Source organism: Dipodomys ordii, unplaced genomic scaffold, assembly GCF_000151885.1.
Source record: "Dipodomys ordii isolate 6190 unplaced genomic scaffold, Dord_2.0 Scaffold62, whole genome shotgun sequence".
Classification (NCBI taxonomy): domain Eukaryota; kingdom Metazoa; phylum Chordata; class Mammalia; order Rodentia; family Heteromyidae; genus Dipodomys; species Dipodomys ordii.
The window spans coordinates 6953663-6973221 of NW_012267278.1; the positions used below are offsets into that span (position 1 = coordinate 6953663).

At 33.1% G+C, this 19559-nt stretch overlaps 1 protein-coding gene across 4 annotated transcripts in view; it reads right to left on the reverse strand.

Moving 5' to 3' along the window:
* The window catches only part of Grik2 (glutamate receptor, ionotropic, kainate 2), a 563545-nt gene that overhangs the window by 107687 nt on the left and 436299 nt on the right, over nucleotides 1-19559 (reverse strand). For 3 of the 4 annotated variants that reach the window (XM_013022384.1, XM_013022386.1, XM_013022387.1), the window contains exon 13: nucleotides 16963-17180. The exons of the other annotated variant lie outside the window; for it this stretch is intronic. In XM_013022384.1, the coding sequence (XP_012877838.1) occupies nucleotides 16963-17180 (218 nt within the window). The remainder of the gene's footprint in view (nucleotides 1-16962; nucleotides 17181-19559) is intronic. 4 annotated transcript variants of the gene reach the window in all.

Sequence of the window (19559 nt, forward strand, 5' to 3'; positions counted from 1 at the left end):
CAGGGGAAACAGTAACTCGAACAGTCAAGTCCTCCATGCATCTTGCTTTAGGAGTTAAAATCCAAACAATTAGAAAAAAGTAGATTTGGTAATGCGTTTGTCTTTTTCCAGGAACTGTCATCAGCCTTTTAAAAAACTATCCATTCTGTCAGCCTGAAAACCTGCTAGGGCAGTACTTCTTTAATTCCATTTTCTCTAATTCCTTCCTCACTCTGCCCTAAGACAATCAATCACTTCATTTTTTATGCCTTTTAATTTTCTGGTTCCTTCGACATGAAGTGTAATAGAATAAAATACAATTATTGATTACATACTGGAAGTACTAAATTAATTATTGTATGTATTAACTGATTTATTTGCTCGACTGAAAATAACTCTACTTTAAAAAATGCTTATAAAATGGATCTGTTCTCTGGTAATATACTTTTCTGATGAGGATTCTGAGCTATGCCTTCACATTATTCTTTATTTATTTTAAAAGTAAACATTTAGCACTCCTTATTATTAAGATTTCATTGCTTCAGAGAATTTGTGTAGTATGCCTGATACTCTGGGTTACATTCATAGCACTAAAAAGAAACCATGAATATAAGAAACACATGCACAATACAAACTCAGAAGGTATAGACTAAGCTGAAAGTTTAGTACACATATATGAAGCTGAAGATAAACATGACAAATGAGGGTGACACATTTGGATATCTAAAAGAAAGTTAGAATTAAAATGTTCTATCTTTTGGATCATTTTATGGGCAGATACTGCAATAAGTTCCAACAATTTTATCTAGTTCAATATGTAAGACATTATTATCAACTCGATCCTTTACACAGTAAAGCAAATATCCCAAGATCAGAAAGTGAAGAATAGGAAGCGTCCGAAACATGCATTCCCGATAGGATCAGAAAGGGTATACAAACCTGTTTACCCCTAAATAAACATAACTTTTTACACTCACAAGCACACTCACGCAACACACCTATACATGCATACACGTACATTTTAAGTATTTAGAAATTATTTTAAAGCATACAGACTATTAAAGGAAAAAAGCGTAGGAAACACTACTAAATCTGACTAAGAACAACTGAAGTGCAAAATGGTTTTCTTTCTTGCTATTGTTTCTAACATATTTATAAGATGATTTCTTTGTTGCTTTGTATGTCCCTCCCCCCACAGTATAATTCCTGTTTTCACTGTATTTGATGTTGTTATAATTTGTGGAGGGGAAGGGAAAAAACAAACTGTTTAAATAGGGATACAGGTGGACCCACTGCAACAATGAGATGTACAAGACGTTATGTTGAAAAATGAACTTTACAACTTTTGTACGGGTGGAGGGGACAGAGAGATGGAGGAGAGATGAGAAGGGATGGGAAGGGGAAACAAAGGAGGAGGCAACAATGCTTGATAAGAAATGTACTCATTACCTTGCTCATGTAATTGTAACCCCTCTGTATGGTATTTTCACAATTAAAAAAATGCAATGGATTTGAACTGCAGCCATTCCAATCCTTCGCTCATAGCCACAGAGCAATGGCTCATATGTTGTCCAAGAACAAAGGCAAAATAAAGAAAATGAGAAATCTGATGGTCTTTTCAAAAGAAATAATTTGATTTGGTGAAGAACATGAGTAAGTTCAAAATGTGTTGTCTGAAACACTGAAAATTTTGGAGGCTAGTAGTACCATGTCATATTACTGGATTTTTAGTACTTCATGGTAAATTGTTAGCTTTGTATCAGATATAGAAATAATATATATGAAAACTACTTAATAAAAAGAGGCCTAGACACACAGTTCTATGATTGCAGAAATTCAAAACTTTGCTTACAATAAGTACACGCTGGACAAATAATTCAAACCTATTTGCAAATCACATCAAAAGACCTGACATTTACTTCCAAAGCTATTTGTTAAGGATTTGCCACGTCAAGATTTTGGTAATTTAACTGCAAAACAGATTCAATATGATGTTTGGACTAGATGTAACATAATATAATCCTCATTTTTGAAAGATGAGATTCCTGTCATAAACTTTGTATATGAGCTTGTCTTAAGTGGATATAGAAATTATTTAACTTGTCTTTGGTCAACATGAAGTTTCAAATTCCTTTCAAGGAACCCTGAAAGAAGCAGAACATTATGAAAGTGGGGGCAAATTAAAGAAGAGTATTCTCTAGAAGTACACAAATGTCTGACAGTGATTTCTCACAGAAACAGAAGGACTAATGTGAAACTTGCTCTTCTTTCAGTCTCAATGTGATGCAAGAATACCAGAATTTATAAAACAGGTGAGAGAATTCACAAAGATAAAAGCATTGAGAAATTTAAAATGTATCAAGAGATAGAAAAGAAAAATTGAAATTACAGTACTTAAAGGGAAAATGATAAAGAAAGATTATTAATACATATACAGAGGAAATATAGAACATTTTGAAAAAGAAATTGCTAGCATAGAAGAATAGCTCCAACCTTTTTCTAGAACATTAGAAACAGGAAAAGCTAGGAAAAATAATGAAAAAGATCTTTGATAGCTCATAGGCCATAAAACAAAGTCAGCTGTTACTGCTTTGGGCAATTCTGCTCTGGCCCAGGATAGGAAATCGGCAGGATTGGGACATATACCATTATCATCACCAAAATAATGGAAGAGAAGTTTCCAGAGCTGACTAAAAATACAATTCTGAATGTGTATGTCCAAAATATTTAATGCATTTTATCATAATCAAATCCAAATCTTTAGCAGTTATAACCTTTAAGTGATAAAGAGTTTATATATCTCAAATGAACGAAGAAACTACTTGTTCGAGGTCTTTCATTCCAAATGAGATTTACAAGAAAATCCAATCACATATGTTATTGTGAGAAAAATTTGAATTGTCAAAATTTTCTTAGTCAAAGAGTATATTTAATAATTAAATGTATTTATTTATTTCAGAACACAATATTAAAAGGTGCATGAGCCACAAATGAAGGAATCAGCACATTTATGGAATATTCACATAGTTACAAAGCACAGTTCTATAAATTTGCCATCGGTTTGCCTCAGACTGGCAATATGATGCCTTTTATCCAGCTTAATGATGAAATGTAATTTGTTTGTTTTGCTTTTATAATCTTTGTAATATTTAATTCTCTGCCTGGAAACCTTACGTACATACATATACATTGTCATGTATAAAAATAAATGTTCGACCAGAAATATACTCATTACCTTACTCATGTAACTGTAACCCCTCTGTACAGCATCTTTACAATAAAGATAAATAAATTAAAAAATACAGAAGTAAGGAACTAACCAAATGTAAAAAATGGCCCTGCTCACTAAGACTGCCTCTATCTAAAAACCAGTACATTGTAGCTTATATTACTTACTTGATTATTGGAAGTGTTGGGTTACAAAACACTACAGCTTCGAGTGTCTACAAATCCTTTCCCAGTTAAAGGGAGCACAATACATTAAATTACTCCCCATTCACATGTGGGAGTAACTAACTGTCAATACTTTAAACTGTCACCCTCAACACATAGAACAGAACTCAACTTGCCTGGTGTCTCTTATTTTACTTAAATATATCTTATAGTCTTTAACATTTTTCTTTAAGCACTGGTAATCTTCAATCGGGTTTTCCCAAATAAACTTTAAAATCTTATGAAGATTCCATTCAAATATAGACATTGCTTGAAATAATATTTGTCCATTTCTTCACAGTTTCTATATTTTGGTAAATGTTTATATAGACTTCTTCCATGTAATTTAAAGACAGCCACATGTTTAATCTAACGCATGTTCTCTGAAATAACTATCAATAACAATAATAATAGCTTTCAAAGTGTAACATATGGATGTAGATGTTCAGGAGTATAGTAAAAGTTATTTAAGACACCAATCCATATCTTAATGTTTATATTCAGACAATGTGTGTTGAAGTAACATAACATTTGGATTCAAAGTAAGGATCTCTTATATGTACCAAGGCCTGGGTTGTAATAAGAGATAAGTTTTCAACATCCAATGTTTTTTAATCTAAAATTCTATTTATCTGTTAATAAAACTAGTAAAAGTAAATAAAGCTATATACTAAATAAGTCATTGTTCTCTTGTATTATACTTCTTCATCCTGGATACATATACTACTAATCTGCTCAATTCCATTAATATAAATCTGTCTGTAGATTTCTCACAAAGAATTGTTGTTCATAGATCAAGAAACATAGTAGAATTCAGACCATACAGAATGTTTAAGTACAACTTACAACAATAAAAATTCCTTTTTAAAGATGATTAAATTTAATTTATTTTATGTGGTTATTAGAACTCTTGGAAGAGTTAAATGTATTACCAACATATTGAACTATTTTTGTTAATAATACCAATACTGTAAAGTTCTAAAATGTTAGTGCTAAAATTTAACAATTACATTAACATATTGAAAATATTTTCAGTCTTCAAACACAAAAGTAACAAGAAAAGTCCAAGCTCCATAAGGCAATGAAGAAAGCAAAAATTATTATAAAGAACACAAATACAGCATTGCAATAAGTATATTTTAATATCTTATACCTGATACCATCTCCCTTACTAAATATCACCAGCAATGCAATTTATAACTCACACCACAGTCAGATGGTAAGAAAGAGCCACTATATCACATGACATTACTATTAAAGATCATTTCAGTATTTTCAATTTTCATTTCAGTATTTAGGTCACTAATGAAGGCATCTTGGTTTTATCTTAAACAGCTTTTACTGACTTGAAGCCCCTGAGCTCCATATCCTTTCAGCAATCACTTTAGATAACTAGCAATAATAAATCCTCTCTCTCTTTGAGAGGTAAATGTATGTTAAAGCTTCTTATGAGAATTGCAAAGCAGCAACAACTTTCTCCAGAACTAAGAGCCATCTCTTCCAACTTTAAACTTCTAGGAAGGTAGAATCCCTATTTCACACTCTGTGGGAGAAGCAGAGCTAAAAACTAGTAGAGTCACAGTACACACACACACACACACACACACACACACACACACACACAAACCACATGCATACTGTATGTACATATAGTATGTATGCATGCATACAGTATGTATATATATAAACATATATAGTAGATAATATTAACAACTGTGACTAAGGCACTTTAAGTGTTATTTAGAAAACTACACACCATAATTTTGGTAGAACAGAATAGAGTAATAAGGGAAAAATCAGTCTCCATTTAAAATTCAGATAAATCTAAATAGCTTTAACATAGGTTGGAATATCAACCATAGTTCTTATAATAAAGCAAGCCATAATTTTCTACTTATCTCTGAATTTATCCTTTGATAACTGTAAACTATGGCATAGATACAAAGAGTGTCTAAGCTATCAGTTTGTGGTTTTAGATCAAAACATTAACATTCTAGACTGGGCATGGTGGCATTTGACTGTAAGTTGAGCTATGTGGGGTGTGGGAGTTAGTGGGGTCATGTTCTCAAGATCAGTCAGTTTAAAAATATGAGACCCTTACTGACAAATAAACTAAATCCAAAAAGACTGAGTCCATGACTCATGGGGTAGAGCACTGGATTTAAAAACGCAAGTCATTGAATTTAAACTCTAGTTCCACCAGAAAAAAATAGCAGATGTAAAAGGAGGAGTCCCTCAATTCAAGCCATATTCTGAGCATGAATTGTTTGTCAAATCAAATGCAGCCTCCATTTGTATTTCTGTGAGATCCTGCAAATCTAAGTCAAGCCTCTTTCACCACAGGAAAGCAAAATTTACACTTGCCCTTGCCAAACCCAATAATACACACTAATAAAATAATTACTAATTAACTATACATTGGAAATGGATTGTAGCTCAAGTTATAGAGTCTCAGCAATGGGAGACATAGCCATACATGATTACATGCATGCACCATTATAGCATTCTAAAGAGAAATTTTATAGTATAATATATTATATATAAAAATATTATATAATACATATTGTGTATATATACATTATGGTATAATATATATAGTATAACATATATTATAGTATCCTATATATATTATAACATAGCATAGTCTATGTTACACAAAGCAGTCATAAATTTTGCTAAACCTGTAATATATCTAATATCAAGTATGAACCATGGTATCCACAACAGACTTCAGGTGATGAGGCCCCAGTGTAGGTTCAACAAGTATAATAAATGCACCATTCTTTCTGGAGGCTATATAGGAGATGGGAAATGTGCAGATATGAAATATATGGGAACCTTCTCTATTTATACTCAGTTTTACCATGAATCTGAAACTAAAACAATACTCTGTTAAAAATAGACTACCTATATTTTATGTATGAAAATACAACAGCAGTACATTTTCTTTTCAGTGTATCAGAAAGTGAACTAGAATTTTTGCTTTTTTGTCACCCATGAGCAAGCTGAAATCATTAATGAAATAGGTGTTCAACTCAATATCAGATCTCAGCAGTAAGGTTAACTGTATTGTATTTCAAGGAGTATTGTATTTCAAACTGGAGTAAAAGATTTTATTTGTTATAGAAGCTTAATAGTTCAGCTATTAAGCTCTATATACATATAATAGGAATATTAGCAAGTATACACTGAGACTTGATTGCATATTTAGTGTTTACAGAAACAATCATAACATATACACTCATAACCCTAGCTTACTTATGAGAAATCAGAAGCTCAGAGAAGTTAAGTAGTGCACTATTCATTAGAGATATAAAGTTTCATGCTCCAATTTAGTCTACATATATAGCCATTATATTAAACTATTTCATTGACTGCAGAATTATGCTGATTTCCAACTCTTCAGTCTTTAACTGTTTTTATAATAAATTAAAGAAGCATAAGCTCATAAAGTTCTAAAAACTGTCAAGGGACCCACAAAGCAAAATAATTTATTGTGCAGCTTCTAATTAGCTGTAATTACAATATTTAATAAATTAAACACCTACATTTGGAGATAATCAAACCCTTTCACTGAACTCTATGGCTGCTATTGTGTATACAATAGGCTAATAACAATCAGAAGCATTATTTAAATGCTGTCAAGAAGTATAAAAGTGTAATTTATTGCCAATCCTGAACTATTCTTCTTCTAAAGTAGGTTTAATGTGGATATTTGGTATAAGAAAAATGGATTACAAATCATCTACAATTTAATTAAGATAGCATATCTTATTCTTACAAAACATGCTCAGTTACACCTGCACACACACACACATGAATATACACATACACACACACACACACACACACACCTGAAGATGCACAGGCATCTGGGAAGTTCTTTATTTATGAAGTTATGAAAGAATTTCTCTACATATATCAGGTGAATGAAAGTGCTCACCATTGTGTATTAGACAATTAAACAGGTCTGACACTATGACAATCATATATGTCATAATATAAAGATGGATTGAAGTTGTCATTGAATGTGGTATCTGTAAGAACAGGATATTACCCCTTTTATTGTTTATCTTGTTTTGTTTTGGAAGGCATGTGCTATATTCATTTTTCAGTTTTATTAACTGATGAAAGACCTGTAAATTTTATCCAGTCCTTTCACCGATCTACCAACGACTGAAGGGAAGGTTGAGGAACATGGGGTCGCTTGTGCATCTTGTGAATGAACATGATAGAATGGTAAGATGGTTGCTCAGCAGAAGAGTACACAGCTTTGTGTCCTCTCCAAAGAAGAAAAAGAAGTATTGTGTTTTCATTACCTGAGAGCCTAAACATTGAAGATGACAGCAGTAGTCAAATCAAAAGCAGTAAAAATTAACAAACCTCCTTTCACATCATGAGAAAAAAAAATGTCTATCATGTGGTATACTCTGTCCACTCTTAATAATCAAGAACTAAGTGTTACTACTGCTATTTGTGCCCCAGAGGAAGGGAAAGGAAAACAGATGAACAAAGGAAATTCAACTGACCAAAGATGATCATGATTTTAAATTTTATCTGCGACCAAAGAACAGTTTCCCCAGAAAAGAAGACATAAGCGTGAAGAATCATGAACACTGGCTGCCGAGAGTACAATGAATGAATATAAGTTGCAGGATTTTCATCACATAACTAAAAGACGACCTAAAGAAATAAAGACAATGTGTGTTTTTGATGTTTTCAAGTAGAAACTCCCTCAAAAAGAAAGGGAAGGGAAAGGAAATCAGTCAGCAACAGTGGCCATGGTGCCAGTAAATATCATTTTCTCAAAGTATCAACCCATCAGATCGGGCCTGTTGTTTGCTTGCTGATTTTAGGAATATCAATGGTATTTTAATTCAGCAGTTTATAGACAATAAATGGGATTTTCCTTTTAGTTATTTCATGGAAGAGATAAACATTTCCGCTTCCACAACGCTAAGGTTAGGCTTTCAGAAATATGTATGTCAGCATATCTTTTGTGTCCAAAAATATGTCCTGCTCAAATTTCCTTCAAAATGTTGCCTAACCAGTAGCTATAAACTCTCACAGTGACAACTATGATCCATTATCCAGCACTCGACATGCCAGCTCAACATCACTCTATTAACCGACTTTCAGTTTTCTCACTCCCCGTGGGGCCCTCGCTCCTAAGATTGATGAGGTGAGACAGTGTTTGAGCCTTCTTCCCTGACTTGACAAACAGCACAAATGGCCCTTTGGCCCGCAAGGAGGAGAGCAGGCGGACAGGAGAGAGAAAGACAGCCACACTGTATTCCTGGAACTCTGGAATGACAGCCACCTAGTGCGCTGCTTGCTTTCCAAGGCCATTTGAAAACCGTTTAGCAGATTTTACATTTGAGTCAAACACATAGCTCTCTTTCTCCAATTAAAGTGCCCCAACGCGGCATTAGGACATATTGCAAATGTAACAATTAGAAAGGGATTAAACTTCTGTCCCTCAGATATCTTAGCGAAGCGACTTTCTAAGATAAAAGTTGCTGCTCCTTCCAACTTTAACTACACTAAAACTCTAATCACTCCTTATAATTCCCAAAATGGTGTTATCGCTTTCTTTTTTAACTATTGAATTCACTCTGGCAGAGCTCCGGCAATAAAACCCATCATATTCTAATTTTCAGACAGCTTGATAGAACCAATGTTCTCGCTATAGATAAAGTGTAATGAAGCACTTTCTTTCCCATAGGAAAGTCTTTGACTCATATGCTTTGATGCCAACTAGCCTTCGCATCTGCTGCTTCGCCATTGATGGCTGTAACTTGGCATGCTAAACTAGTGTCTGATGAAGCAGCTTTACTCAAAGGCACCATTTTATTTCTTGCAATGAGAACATAGTAAAATGGTGTTGGTTTCCTGTAGGCCTTATGCAAATCCCTGTAATAAACACAGGATCAGGCCTCCCTTACAATAAATTGTGTGTTAGACAAGAGAAGGAGGGAGACAATCTCCATGGGTAAAAAAACAAAAACAAAAACAAAAAAACTCCTTTTGAGGCGAAGAAAACAAATGAATAGCAATGAATTACTTTAAATATTTGTTTCAAATAGGACACGTTTGTATCAAAACCTTATTAAGATAGTAATAACAATTTTAGCATACCAAACTGGTTTTATTAAACAGGCTATTTCATTAAAATACCACCCTCATATAATTTATAACCGCTTAAACTAATTTTAAGAGGAATGCATTTTCCACAGTCAAATTTTTGGCACAATTAATAAAGGGAAAATGACTTTAAAGAGAGAGATTAAGTGACTACTAAAACCTTCACTGAGATTTTTTTAAAAGGGGGAATCAAGTAGAAAATGAACTAAAACCACCATCACAACTATGTTTATTGTAGCATTAGTTACCATAGCCAAGATATAGAATCCACCCAGATATCCCTCAGTGGACTACTGGATCAAGAAAACATGATACACACACACACACACACACACACACACACACACACACACACACTCACACACACAAAACAATATGGAATTCTACTTGTCCATCAGAAAAATGACACTGAAGCATTCATAATGAAATGGAAAGGGTTGGAGAGGCAACTTACTTAAGTGAAGTAAGCCAGACCCAGAGAAACACAGATTGCATAGTTTCTCCCATTAGTGGGAACTAGAATGTGCCTATAAATCTAGAATGAAGCGCACTGGGTGGCACCCAAGCAGTTTCAAATGAATTAATAATCTATGGAGAATGCAAATTGTATATTTTTTAGAATGTTTAATTCAAAATGTAACAAAGTGAGTACTAGGATATGGGTACCTGCAAGGGGGTGGTGGTAAGGGGAAAGGGGTATAAGAATGAATGATGGAAATGAGTAGAATGCAGGCAAGAATGCATTGTATGTGCAACAGAATTAAAAAAAAGGAAGAGGTACGGGGAAGGAGGGTGAAGATGTTGAAGGAATGATACAGATCAAGATGTATTGCATACATAAATTGTTTTGTCATGAATAAAAAAATCAATATATAACCTAAAAAGACACTGACCAAGAGGTACTATATTACTAAACCACTCTGTTGAATGCCAATTACTTTGTACAACTGCCTAAAGGAAATAAAAAATATTTTAATAAAAAGAACAGATGAATTTAAATAATCATATCAACCATAACTCTAACTTCTTGTAAGCAATTATGAAACCTATTTATATTGCAGCTTTTAAGCAATATAAGCATTGTTTCATTTGTCTCAATATGTAGAAAAAATAAACAGGTTCCACAAAACTTCAACATGTGAAACAAAAAAAAAAAATCTATGTATCATAAGTTACCATAGTTACTCTCAATTTGTGATTCGCAAGCAAGTTGGCAAGAACAGCTCTTGGCTGCTTGAGCCTATTAGGTTTACCATCAACCAAGATTTGAGCAGAATATCATGTTTGAGACATATTTTATTTAGATCTGTAAGGAGATCTTGAGAACTGTGTAGTAATTTATCATCAACAGTTAAAATATTTTATCCACAACAGGGAAAGGAGTAGAAGTAGTCCCGAAAATTACATGGTCAGACAAGAAAACTACTTGATCTTCAATCTAATACTCTTATTCAGAACCCATCTTAATGTAAACATATAGAGTAGGGCAAGTTAATGTCAACTCATTAATGTAAATTGCAAGTCGTCTTTTTAATGGCAATGAACTTTTCTAAGGTCAATTACACTAATTTAATTTACTCCCTATTAGATGTGTACATCATTCACATATAAATCCCTTCGACGACTGCGTTATATCCCCTTGTATGTCTCTTCTCTAATCTTCCACCCTGGCAGAAGACCTGGCAATAGATCAGAACATAGATTCCCCAGGGCTTAACTTTGAGTCAGCAACAATGAGCAACAACAAGTCAAGATTCACCCCACAATACAATTCTGAGAAATACGTGTTTAACTTTCCCCATAATTCGCTAGGAAAATTTGCATATTATTTATTAGAATCCTCTAAATATTACCAGAAAGGAACATGTAATGTCATTTATTCTCAGAAAAAGATATAAGTACAATTCTGGCATGTAACTTGTTAAGAGACTATAATCAGAAGGTTTATCATCTCATGCTTTTGTTTGATTTTTTATGAAGTCTGGGTTTAACAAAAAGAAAAATACTTAGCCTAAATGAAAAGATATGGAATTAGATGCAATTAGTTATTAATATTGGTGTCAAAAAGGTAGAGATAATTTCAAGTTCCAATAAATAAATATGTATACAATAGCTTCCTTCAAGTAGTGTTTTTACAAAATTAACTGATCTGATTTGGAGCCTGGATCTCATGATTCTCTAAAAGCTGCTAAAATGACTATAATGTGCTAATATCCAGTCAAGTTGAGAATTGGCTTAAACACAGTCATATTTTGTTATGTTATAAATTGATATTTATATACAACCTAGGAATGATTGAGAAAAAATTAGATATTTAAGGATTACAACATAAAATGTATGATGGAACAGGCTAATTAACACATCCATCACCTGACAAAGTTACCTCTTGTTAGGTATATGTATGGTGGAAATACTTCCAATCTACTCTTGAAAGACATTTCCTGTATGCAATTTGTCATTCTTCAGTGTCATTACTGTACTAGTTCTTAGGTCTCTAGGACTAATTCAAGTTGGAAGACATGAATAAGTAACATCTTACAGACATTTAGATCTTGCTGAATAATGCATACAAGGAGGTCACTATTGTAATTGTCCCTCAAAGAAAGGAAATTTGATTTGAAAACTCAATACTTTTTTATTTGTCATAGTGATATGATGGCTTGTCATTAAATTACTCTGCTTTCCAAAGTATATATTATATGCTATCCAGCATGGGCACATTTCCTACAATTTTTGTGGGGAAGAAAAAACACTGTCCAAGATAATTTAAATTATTTATTTAACTTGAGATTCTGATAAAAATAGACAATATCTTTAGCATTGCTAGATAGTGATGTAGACTTTTTTTATTTTGTTTTTTTATTTTATTTTGTAGGTCGTGGGGCTTGAACTCTGGTCTTGGGTGCCGTCCCTGCACTCTTCAGCTCAAGGCAAGCACTTTACAGCTTGAGCCACAGTGCCACTTCCAGTTTTCTAGTGGCTAATTGGAGATAAGAGTCTCATAGACTTTTCTGCCCGGGCTGGCTTTGAACTATGATCCTCAGATCTCAGCCTCCTGAGTAGCTAGGATTACAGGCATGAGCAACTGGCACCCAGCTGATGTAGACTTTTTAATGTATACATGGAAATTTAAACTATAAAAAATAAAAAAAATGACTGACAAGTTTTTGAGCTAATATTTATGATAATACTTGACTTTTAAACTGGTTTCCTTGGAATAGAGACAATAGCATTCATTAGTTGTAACTTGAAAACATATTTCCCTACACTTGGAGAATAAAAAGAATATAATTACTAGGCTTAAGCTGAGTGAATATGTAATGATAACCTGAAACAAAACTGGGTATCAGATCAGTGATCTCTAAGGCTACTCTGCTGTCAGTAGTTACTATGTAGTAAGAAATCAACCCTGGTGTTACTGAAGTACCATAAGGAATTTCTAAGTTTCATATTGTTTAAAAAATCTTCTATATAGTGGTGATAAATAATTACAATGTATATAATACTGGTAAATATGTGTATAATTAAAGACATATTAAAATTTATCTCCTTGTGCTCATCAGTAATTACTGAACCTGCTGTACTAAATATGCCTTTATTTGTATGAAAACTGGTCTGCTAGTAATAAATATATCAGACAAAAGTTATCATTCGCATACATTAGAGAATGATAGACTTTTATAAGTCTACTCTTTAAACCAATGCTATACAATGAAAATGTGTCACATTTTTATCCTTCCTTTTGAAATTTGTGATCCCCTCTGGTTCAAAAAATCAAGTCATTTAAGTTCTTAAATCATTGCAAACCAGGCTGGCTATTCAGGTTTCAAAACCTACACTATCAATCCAATATAATTTAATTTAGAAGCTCATTGAGCGGATGACATCAGGATAAGTGTCAGTCTATATTGAACCTGTTGTAGCTGTATCTGCCCCAATGGCATAAATGTTTCAGGAATTTAATGGGATCCAACAGTTGAGGTCATGAGGTGAATCAGAATGACTAATATTCTTAGCTCTTCTGAGTAATGATGGTTATGCCACAATGTCTTTCATTATTACGTTTATTGTGATACAGTGAGTCCCTTGATTATTGCTTTCATAATTAATAAGTCATTTAACCTCTCTGTGGCCCAGTTCCCATATCTGTTAAAGGAGAATAACGGTAATTACTTCCCACCTTTTTTAAGCGTTGCTATGAAAAAATAATGATTGGGTAGTTAGAACATACTATGAGTTCTCCTAAAACAGGAACACATCGTGACATCGTGTGTGTGTGTGTGTGTGTGTGTGAGAGAGAGAGAGAGAGAGAGAGAGAGAAAGAGAGAGAGAGACAGAGAGCAGCCAACTTTTCTCTTTCTAGACACTAGAAGGTAAAACTTTTTCCAGATAGTATAATGCAGAGCTGGCATTCTTTACTTCACTGAACTTTCAAATACATTGACTTTCAACCAATGGTTACAGGCAATGCTATACAAGATCACGAATTTTGAAGAAAATGTTTTACCTATCTGTTGAACAACAGAATCATATTAGAAAATAAATATCCACTTATAGCACTTCTGTCTATGTCTCTACAGCTTTTAGATGATTCACTTTGAGGCTGGATACCATCAGCTACGGGGGGAGGATGGGAAGGGATGGGAAGGGGAAACAAAGGAGGAGGCTACAATGCTTGATAAGGAATGTATTCATTATCTTGCCCATGTAATTGTAACCCCTCTGTACAGTATTTTCACAATAAGAAAGAACTTAAAAATAAATAAAATAAAACAAAAAACAAAAACTACACTATTTTTTGAAATCATTCTCTTGAACTGAGAATTCTAAAACAATCACATAACAATGAAATAAGTGAAAATGAAAATGTATAGGAAATTCTTTTAGAAGACAAATCTTTAATAAGGGTGCTTCTGAAAGTAGTTACATATTTTCTTTTTAATGTAAAAATAAATAGTATCAAATATAAATAGATAATGTATGATACTCCATAGCTTATTTTATTACCTAAGTGAGTATGTATTTATTTGAATTCCTGGTTGTTAATTTTTTTAATTGTATATCAAGGCTAATATGTCTATATGATTAAATAAGCCAAAACATGAAGTGACAATTAGAATCTCTTAAGGCAAACAAAAACACCAAAAGAAAACCCAACAATTAAGCTTTGACTTTTTTCTAATTTCAACAATAAGCATTCAGCATGTATGAAATGACAATATAAGGTAATTGTCAGCTCAGTGATTATGGTTATTATTGTAACTGTAATTCCAGAAAGCTTCTATTCTAAAGGAAATCTGTGCCATTGGAAACAAAGTTGCTTCTGATCAATTTTCTCCATGTCTTGGAAGCACCCTGTTGCTAGACAGAAAAACAAGATATGAAAGGAGATGGTAAGAAGAAAATCAGTAGTAAGGAAAAGTTAAGGTAGACAAAAATGACACTTCATATAGCAACTGAGAACAAAGAACAAAAGAGTGAGAAGACATACAAAGGGGAAAAATAAGCTTAGAAAAGAAAAACATGATACAAAGAGCTGAGAAGAGAAATTGGTTCTGGAATTGGTTTCAGTAAAATAGGCTTAACTCAGATTTCTATTAATTCTTGGAAAGAAAACTGAAATTAAAACCCTGAAATATTTGTGGGATATAATAATGTGTCAACATGTGCAGAGTAGAATAATATACCAACACAATCATTTGATTATACTTCTGATTATACTACAAATCCAACTTCAAAAGTCCCTGGATACTGTAATAATTTAAATATAATCACATAGTCACTTCTTGCAAAGTTCTTGAGCTGGACAATGTACATTTAGCAATTCCAATGTCTGAATACTTAAAAAAATGCAAACCCAAGTTTTATACGACTGGCTGTTTCTAATAATTCTAGACACTTAATTAGGAAAAGACATTGGCCTATTGTACTTAAGATTCAAAGAGCACCCTATTGAACAAAATATTTTGCTTATATTTGGTAATGCAATAAATTTAACTAAGCAATAATGTTTTTGAGTTAAATATGGAATATACATTGAATTTTTAGCCATATGAGAAATTCACTTTGGAAATTATTAATTTTTAAATGGTATAGATTGATTAAATAAAATTATCATTTGTGAAAAGTTGAACAAAAACTAATTTCATTTTATCAGATGTTTTTCAAAAAAATGCATTTTTTGGCAAAGTTGATGTTTTAAATCACAATGAAGAGAACAATTCTACAGTTTCAGTATTATACCTGCATTTTCCGCTGTCTCCTAAGAAGAGATAATTAGTATTTGGTATAGAATTCCCGAGTAATACAGTTTCTGAAACTCTGTAGTTACTTGATGAATGTTTGATGAAAGAATTGTGTAGCTTGACCCAATCACCCACTTTTAAAACAATATCAACCATTTCTATGGTGATGTGACCTTCCAATTGCATTTGTATGAGGAAGCAAGGGAAATATCCATCCTTAAAAATTTTGCCAAACTTACCTATAAACCTTAAAAGTAGTTTGTAAAACATGCTAGGAACTATAAAATGATGCTAACTTTTAAAAGTGAAATGTCATTCTCTGCTCTTCTTTGGCCTAGTGAGATCAGTAGGAAAAAAGGCAAGAAAAATAACGAACAAAGGAGCAGGATACTATGAATGCCACCACACTTTCCAAGTAACTGTTGTGTTATAGGGTTGTGTCTCTAGAACTCACCGTGAATTCCACATGGCAGCTCATTTCCAGATTCATTGCCTTGCAGGATATTAAATAGATAAGTGTACAGATAACAAGAATTGATCCTTCCTGTACTTGGTATATACTTTCCCATTTTAACACAAATATATACACACACAGGAAATAACTCTGCAAGGAAGTGGTCTGTTCTGGAAAAAAAACACTGTTTATAAAACCTGAAGCTATTACTATTCTTTTTTTTTTTTTTTTTGGAAAGTCCTGGGGCTTGGACTCTGGGCCTGGAAGCTGTCAATGAGATTTTTTTTTGCTCAAGGCTAGCACTTTATCACATGAGCCACAACATGCCCAGATTTTTTCTGATTATTGCAGACTTTTTTTTGCTGCAGCTGACTTTGAACTACAATCCTCAGATCTTAGCCTCTTATTTCCTTATTTATTCAAATAAAGTTTTACCAAGAAGAAAAAATTGTTACCTTTGGGTAGCCTTTCCTTAAATAGAAGGAAATCCTTATAAAGCATACACTTCACAGCATTTTAGGGATTAAAATGATTTGTTCCAATGGTCATCTACTGATGTGTACAGTTCTGTACCCTTTCAGTTAAAGGCAATTAACCATTTGGCTCGCATCATAGTATTGTTACTCCCCTTAGATTTATAAATTGACAGAGGGTTACTTGTGCTTTAACATGTTAGTATGTAACCTTTAGCAAGAAAATAGGACTTACCTTGAAAAAAGTCATGGTTGCACCATCCTCTACTGCTCCGTACTCTATCTTGGTTTGTTTAGCTAAATCGTCAGCAGAGTCAATAGGAGATTCCATGCGTTCCACTGTCAGAAAGGCGGCTAGGTTAGCAGTATACGAAGAAATGATGATAAGTGTGAAAAACCACCAAATGCCTCCCACTATCCTGGTGGACAGCGCTTTGGGCATGAGCTCAGAACCTAACAGAGATTGGGGGAAAGGTAAAACGAATACAAAGAGTTGTATCAGCAATCAGATACTTTAGTTCAGCGTGGCAGGATGGGATCACTGTGTAATAAAAGGTTAAGCCATAGATGGATGTCCTGCTTTCATAATAAGCAAGCAACAACCATTGGAAGAGCGGATGCTAACTTCAGATAACAAACTTTTCCAGTGCTTGGATTTAAGTATAGTAACAGAGGAGATTCTACTTCTTTCTAAGATGGTGCAATGTACCAGGGCAAATATCACTGCATAACATTTATAATGCTCTAAAAATTTTCTCCAGTCTAAACTTACATTTGTATTCTTCTTATTTGGGGATATTCAGAAGAAATCTTTAACGTTTGCTTAAATCCAAAATATTAGTAAGTTTTACGCAAGGCTTCAACTTGCAGGTGTATATATGCCCAAACATTTTGTCTCATTTTTAAAAAGAAATATTGCAAATGGTAAAATAATTTTGGTTACCCAGAGTCCTTCAGATGGGGTTTTAGCCCAGTGCTTATTTTCAAGTATGGCAGTACATAAATTCCTAAGATAAGCAAACATCTCCCATCACTATGACTGGCTTCATTGAGGAAATTTAGGATAAGAATAAGTGATTAAATTGTCACAAATTTGTTTTTATACATATATAAATATTCCATATCATAATACATGGCTGGAGTTGTCTGCCCATAGTATTAATCAAAGAATAGGATCTGAGAATTATTTTAACTGATTATTAAAATTTAAAAAGCATTTAGATTACAAAAGATTACCCTAGAATTTTTTTAATTGGCTTTATAATTTAAATTTATTTACCGTATTTAGTTTGTTTGCAATCTTATTGTTGAAATGATAGAATGTGAGTTTTTAATTAAGAACATACACTAAATTTGTAGATATATAAATATGTGACCATTATCTTCTAGTCATTTTGAATCTATAATCCAAAAAGCATGTATAAAAAGTAGTTAATTTTTAACTGAGTTTCAGTAAAATGGAATGAAGCAAAGATGGACTCCTTTTCTGCTGACCTGTTAGAGTCAGATCTTCAACATAATCACTGATGCAAGCACTAAAATAACAAATTTCTTGCAGAATTGAAAAGTAAAACAAACTACACATGTTAACACTGCAATGTGTGATATTATGACAGCATTTTGTCAAAACAGCCCATCTTACACCACAATTCATCTTACCCTTGCAGTTTCAAAGATACAAAACAAAAAAATCAAAGGTAGAAAGAACTGGATATGACAGCCAACTCCAGCTCCAGACTCTGCCTACCCCTCTGCAAAGAAAACAAAAAACAAAAATAACAAAAGCAAAACAAACCCAGAAAAGTACCTTTCTGATGTAGTTGCTCCTAGGCCCTTTCAGACATACAAGGGGACACTGAAACACTAAAGCACTCCCAAGAGGACCAGCAGCTGTGGCTGTTTTTCTTTTTCTTTTTTTTTTTTAATTCTTTACAAACCAATAAAGTCAAACGAGACTGGGAAAGAAAACAATAGTGGAGACATTTGACAAAAATGGCCCAATTACCACAAGTTTGTATCTTACCCAAGGACAGAAATTCAGTGAGTACCTCCTAGGCTTGTGAATCAGAGCCTGGTTAGGGGCTGACTGTCATGTACTCAAGGTAACGTCACGTCTGACACTATATCCCACTAATTCCTGGGAACTGGGCATCAGCCAGAATGGTATGGGGTCCTCTTTCATGTATCCACCAGCCGTAGTTGTGTGGCAAAGTAAATGTATATTTGAATGTTTCATTCTTTGTTTATCATCTTCAGAGATCTCAGTGTAGTCTTATGCTTAACTATTATTGCTGACAGCAAGTTCATCTTGTGAACATACAAATGCTCAAAGATTTCCAACAATTTCAGGGAATTTAAAATTTTTAAAGGGTTAGGTTATTATTCAAGGAGATATCAAAAAATTAAATAAATTACTATAGGGTTTTATTACAAGAAAAACCCACTCTGCGATGTTAAGTTTAATAAGTGACAGGTCACTAGCAGTTTATCTAGATGAATTATATTTTACTCAATGAACCTATAAAAGAATTTCCCCCATAAAATTAGGCTTCCATTCACTACTAATATTTTGAAAGAACTCCAAGTCTTCCAAGTGTAGAATAAGCCTATAGAAGAAAAACATCCTTACCTTGTTCCCAAAATATAGGAAAGGGAAAATACAGCTGTTTACTCCTTATTTTGGAGTTAATTAAAAAAAAGATGCCACATACTTAGATTAACTTGTATAATATATATGTATATATAATATATATGTTTACAGGGAGAGATTTATTTCAACATGGTAGGTTTTACTTACAGTATGTATTACAATTATTTATCAGTAAATTGTTG